This window comes from Zingiber officinale, chromosome 2B (genome assembly GCF_018446385.1).
Source record: "Zingiber officinale cultivar Zhangliang chromosome 2B, Zo_v1.1, whole genome shotgun sequence".
Classification (NCBI taxonomy): domain Eukaryota; kingdom Viridiplantae; phylum Streptophyta; class Magnoliopsida; order Zingiberales; family Zingiberaceae; genus Zingiber; species Zingiber officinale.
Genome location: NC_055989.1, coordinates 20,258,464 through 20,264,183, shown reverse-complemented (window position 1 = coordinate 20,264,183; position 5,720 = coordinate 20,258,464). Strand labels below are relative to the sequence as shown.

Sequence of the window (5,720 nt, the reverse complement as noted above, 5' to 3'; positions counted from 1 at the left end):
TTGGAACCCAAAGTGAATCGTTCCAATGTATCCTTAAGTTCCTTGACTTGACTTTCTAAGATGGAATTCTTTTTCTTAAGTTTGTTGGACTTGAGTTGAGGTTTCATCTTAAACTTGGTCAGTCAAGGAACTCAGGTTAGTCACTTCCTTAAGGGCTTTAACCTCCTTTTGGAGTGATTTGACCCGGATATTAAACTTAGCTAGTTTTCTTGACAAACAAGAAATCAAATTTTCTAATATAACTATTTACGGACTTACATTAGAGTTGGAATCGTCTGAACTGGATATGGATCCGTGACTTCGCTCGGACTTGGCATCCGATTTGTTCTCGGACTTGGCTTTGGATTTGGTCTTGGCAACATGAGCTTGTACCTGTAGTGCTAGTAACCTCGGTTGAGTTTGTTCTTTTTCGTCTGCCTCTTCCTATGACTTGGACCATGTTGTTTTTAGTGTCTTCCTTTTTCTTTACTTCTTTAGAAAATTTTGAACTTGGTTAACTAGTTCAGAGGTGATCTCCTTGTCATCTTCTATGTACACTTTGAATTTAGGTTCAGGTCAGAATTTGGGTTTCGATTTACGAGTCTTGAATTTTCCTGCAAGTAAAGTAAAATCTTTCTCAGTCTTGCATGTATTAGTCTGTTCGTGTAACTCAAAATTGAAAAATAATTCGTCTAATCTAATAATTGAAAGATTCTTAGAAACCTTATAGGCATCTACCATAGATGCCCATAGGTACTCCTAGGAAAGGCTTGTAGTGTGTACCTTATAATATCATGGTTCTCCACTTTATATCCAATCGAGTGGAGTCCATTAAGCAAATATTGGATCTGGCCATGTAGTTAACTTGCCGATTCTCTGTTCTATATTTTGATGTTATATAATTTATTTAAAAACAAATCTTTCTTGCATATGGACCAACTAAGTTTAGCTTCTCTTTGGTCAAGTCGCACTATATGGTCTGAGTGGCCTTTACGTCCGCCCCAATCTTCCTTTTTATTGGTTCATCCCATTTGTTGTAGGTGAGTGGTTTTCCATTTTCGGTGGAGAGTGTGAATCCAGTTTGGATTATGATCAACATCTCCACTTGTGTTTTGATGTGGTACTCCATCTGACCTTTTTAGTATCCAAAATCCTCGCCGGAGAAGAGGGGCGGACGTGCAGTACTGATACAAATCGAAAAAAGGCATAAGAATATTTTTAACAATGAAAAACACAAAAAAAACTTTTTCTCGAATGGTGGTTTTATCAATTTAGAGTGACCCTGCTTTGATATAAATTATTGGATCGAAAGTGCTAGAGGGGGTGAATAGTACTCATAGTTTTTTTTTTTCACTTTTTTGTAAATCAATCGAGAGTAAGTGCAGCAGAAAGTAAAGTAAAGAAAGAGAAATCGCTAATACTTTTTTTTTTACTTAGTTCGGAGCCTGTGATGACTCTTACTCCAAGACCTGCGATTGACAATCGCTTTCGTTGGGCAATTCACTAATGATTTTGAATAAGTACAAATACAATATTTAAATGCTATAATCAAAATTTTACCGATAACTAAAGAATTGAAGTTGCAACCTTTCGGTCATTGGAGCAGTGTTTTGGCATTATAGAATTGTTTTCTGAGCAGCACGCAAGAGAGAAACTTCTTGAAATTGATCTACTCAAGGTGTTAGTCTAACCTATTTTTATAGCCCCATTTGGGCGCCTGGACTCCTCCCCGGGCTCCCCCATAGGGCTGACGTGGCGTGCTCTTGTTGAAACTTCATCAAGCAAACTCTATCCATTTCTGGGCGCTCGGACCCGTTTAAGCGTCTGGACCGTTGACATTGGTCCGCCAGTCGAAGCATGCCACTGCAGCTTGTTGATGAAGTTTTCTCGATCCGAGCGCTTGGACCAGTCCGTGGGCCCAAACTGTCTATGTGTCCTCAATGACGAAGGCTGGCCACCCATAGCGCATCCCTCTCAGCCACTGACCCGGGCGCCTAGAGAAACTCCGAGCGCCCGGAGGTCCGAGTGCCTAGACAGTCCAAGCGCATGGATACCCTGTTTTCCAGCCTTTATGTCATTTTAATCACTTGTACCACAGAGTTAGAAACAAGCAATAATATGTAAAGTAATGTAATATTTGGCAGCCTCCGGACTGTCTGGTCCTAAGTTTGAGTTTTGCTGAAATTCTAAGTCGGACAGATGTCTATTGTTCCCTCTACGGAGAATGCGTCCTCACCTACTCCTCTTAGAAGAGTTTACTTTTTCCCAAACTGATACTGTAAACCGTTTGAACTTTTGCTTAGCATCAAGACGTTAGGACTTTCCGCTGGACGCCCGAACCCTAACTCGTCCAGTTTTCTGTCTAGTGTCCGTGACCTCCAGGACTTCCACCTAGTGTCCTCGACCCTAGGATTTCTACTCACCATCCTTGACCTGCCAAGACTGCGCCCAGTCCCATAGACCAGGACTTTATTACCTAGCCACAACTAGGACTTTCCACATGCCTAGTTTCACTAGGATTTTCACCTTACCTAAGATCATTTAGGATTTTTCTGTACACTCAGTCAAACTTATTAGAACAACAATAAGACTTAACTTAGAATCCTTTGCCAATATCAAAATTCAAGTTCGATCATCTGGTGCTCCTTGCACCAACACTCCTGACCTGTTTGGACTTTTGCTTAGCATCCGATATTGACTTTTGGGGCTTCCCGCTAGGCGTCCGATTTTCGATCCGCGTAGACTTCTGCTTGGTATCCACGACCCCTAGAACTTCTACCCGATGTCTTCTATCTACCAAGACTGTTGTCCAATCCACCTGATCAGGGCTTCTTTGTCCAATCCACTTAACCAGGGCTTCTTTGTCCAATCCACTTAACCAGGACTTCTTTGCCTAGATTCAACTAGGACTTTCCTGAACACTTAGTTAAGCTTGCTAGATCATAAAACCCTTAACTTTGAACCTTTGTCAATATTAAAATACATGTTTGATTAGCTAGTGCTTCTAGTACCAAAATCAGTTGCCAACTGAGAGGTGTATTAACTTTTAACTTTTCTTTTTTATGTTTGTAACTTATGAAACATAAAAAATAGATCTATTAATTTTCATATTAGATGCATATCTAATTGTATTACATCTTTTCAAGAATATTGTAAATAATGATATATTTTATATATCATCGTTAGTAGTATCCAAACTAGTATTAATATATCTCTCTTTTGAAAACTTGTAGAACTATTATTTTATTAATATTTTAAAACTTGTTACAAATATTTTTTTATTATAGTGTTCACATTGTTTAGTTTAAATTCAATTTATTGGTCATAATTCTAATGATGTATAATTAGTTTTTTCATTGTTTTATTAATAACTTATCATATTATACTTTATGTAAGATTAGATACTACTAGGTAATTTTAACGTATGATTGGATGTATTCACTAGGAGGTTTCATTATCATTGGTAATATATTTGATTTATTAGATTCAGATATTTATTAGTAAAATTTAAGATGTCTTAATATTCATCTTTGTTGAATTTGATTTAATATGTTGTTGGATTGAATTTGATATGCTATTGGATTGGATTTAATATGTATAGTTTGTTATATCGTTTGTGTATATAATGTGAATATCTAGATTTGTAAATGAGTTATGTTGTTATGTTATGAGGTTGTTGTTTATGTGGGTTTGTGAATGACATGCGATTTTTTTAGCGTTTGTTATATTGTGTTGTTTGGTTCTATAATGTGAATGTGTTGTGAAAATCATTATTTGTGATGATATGTTGAGGTGTTGTTGAACTTTTTGAGCAATTTAGCAATGAAAAATTTAAATTGTCATTGTAATTTAACGACGAATATTTAAATTTCCATCTCTAATTATTATTGACGGAAATTTAAATTTCAGTTGATGATTTTAGTGATGGGTATTAAAATATATGACTAATTTAATAACCGTCACTAATTTCAGCCGCTAAATTAAAATTCCATCACTAGAAATAAGATAGGATAGAATAGTAATGAATTAAAATTTCATGACTAAAAGTCGTCAATCATTTTATAACACTAGAAATAATCGGTCGTTATGCCTAATTAACGCCCCATTTTTTTAGTGAATATTCACATGCAGGGTGTTAGAGCATCCACAGTGGTTAAACCTCACTGTGAGCTCTTTCGTTGCCACGTCTGCGCCACATCAAAAGTTAAAAACCTCACATCTCTTTCCACTATAAAAAAACCTCTCAACAACTCCTTCATGGGTCCCACATTTTTCATTATATATAATTCTCATTTATCCTTCATATTTTACATTAACACCATTAAATTTTTATAAAATTTAAATTTACCACTTGCTAACATGAAATAACATTAATAATTAAAAAAAACATAAATATTACATTGCATCAAATGAAAAGACATACATTATAATAATATATAAAAATAAACGTAAACTCATCTACACCAGGCCATGTCTCTGTTTAATTTTTTCCACCATTTTCTCATGTAAATAAAGTTGTCCTGGTGTCATCTCACTGGTATCCTTCATAAGAATTTCATAATCCTTATGAAAGATCTCGGCTTCCCGCAGAGCCATTTTTTGCATTTGATATTCTTTAATATCTTGCCATTCTTTGTCGATGTTATGTTCCATTGTGTCGCCCTCTCTGGCTTTAGATTTGCCCTTCCTCTTCGCTGCCTTTTGCCCTATCGGACGAATGCGGACTTCAGAGTCATCTAAATCAACACTTGTATCTGGATTTGATGTTGAAGTGTTTCCTCCTGACTCGGATGTCCTTGCCTTCTTGTTAGAGTAATGAGCAACTGATTGTGGAGTATATTTCTCGTAGTCTTTGAGAACCCTCCACACATGCATATACTTAAAATCCTTGTTGTTGTTGTTGGCTTTCCACATATTCAGTGCATTCTCCAACACATTTTCGTCACTCCAACCGCTTTGCCGATGAGTATAAAAATTATTATAAGTTGCAGAAAATTCATTTACCATCGGTGCAAACCTGTAATAATGTGATTTCAGACGCTGATAACTTCTCATCATAGATCCAGCGGGGCGATGTTTGTTGTAGTAATCACCAATACGTTTCCAAAAAGCTTGATCCTTCTGGTCATTACCAATGATTGCATCAGTGCTTATAGTTGCCCATGACTTCGCAAGGACCACATCTTCATCGGGAGACCAGAATCTTCTTTTCGATTCATTTTCCTCCAGCTCAACTTCACGCTCTTCTTGTGATGAGTGTGGTGGCACCTGAGTTGCTGGAACAGATGATGACGTTAGAGATTCTTTGTCGCTGATAGATGGATCAATAGTCGCCCTTCTAGATTCATTCGAAAGTATGACAGGTGGTTGATTAGGAGAAACCCCGTAAGGATAAGACATCCCAAGTTGGCTACCCATTGCTGACCAGTCTTGGGATGGATACATACCAAATGGAGCTGAGGCGGTGTTACTTTGATTCCACGGTTGAAAAAAATTTTGAGAACTTTGGGAATTTGGAAAATTTGGAGAATATTGTGGAACATATGAAATATTTTGAAAATTTGGAGGATATTGTGGTTGAGAGAAAAATTGAGGATATTGGATATTTGGAGGAATGCGAGTATTTTGAGAAGATGTATTTCCTTCCGTATTTGAAGAATTCAAAAGATTTGTAAAGGAAGTATTGAGATTTTCATCCATCTCGAATACAAATAGGGAATGAAAGGAAGAATTGAATTGAG

At 36.7% G+C, this 5,720-nt stretch overlaps 1 protein-coding gene across 1 annotated transcript; it reads right to left on the bottom strand.

Annotated features, from left to right (window-relative positions):
- Positions 1-4,437: 4,437 nt before the first annotated feature.
- On the bottom strand, positions 4,438-5,397 carry LOC122048195 (glutathione S-transferase T3-like). The gene is made up of 2 exons (XM_042609790.1): positions 4,997-5,397; positions 4,438-4,840 (listed from the first exon to the last, which is right to left on the bottom strand). Exons 1-2 carry the CDS (start codon positions 5,395-5,397, stop codon positions 4,438-4,440), a joined length of 804 nt encoding a protein of 267 aa, XP_042465724.1.
- Positions 5,398-5,720: the final 323 nt, after the last annotated feature.

Coding starts and splice junctions, on each gene's coding strand:
- LOC122048195 (XM_042609790.1), bottom strand. CDS start 5,397: ATGGGTAGCCAACTTGGGATGTCTTATCCTTACGGGGTTTCTCCTAAT. Junction 4,841..4,996: donor CTGAAATCACATTATTACAG/GTTTGCACCGAT, acceptor GCATGTGTGGAG/GGTTCTCAAAGACTACGAGA.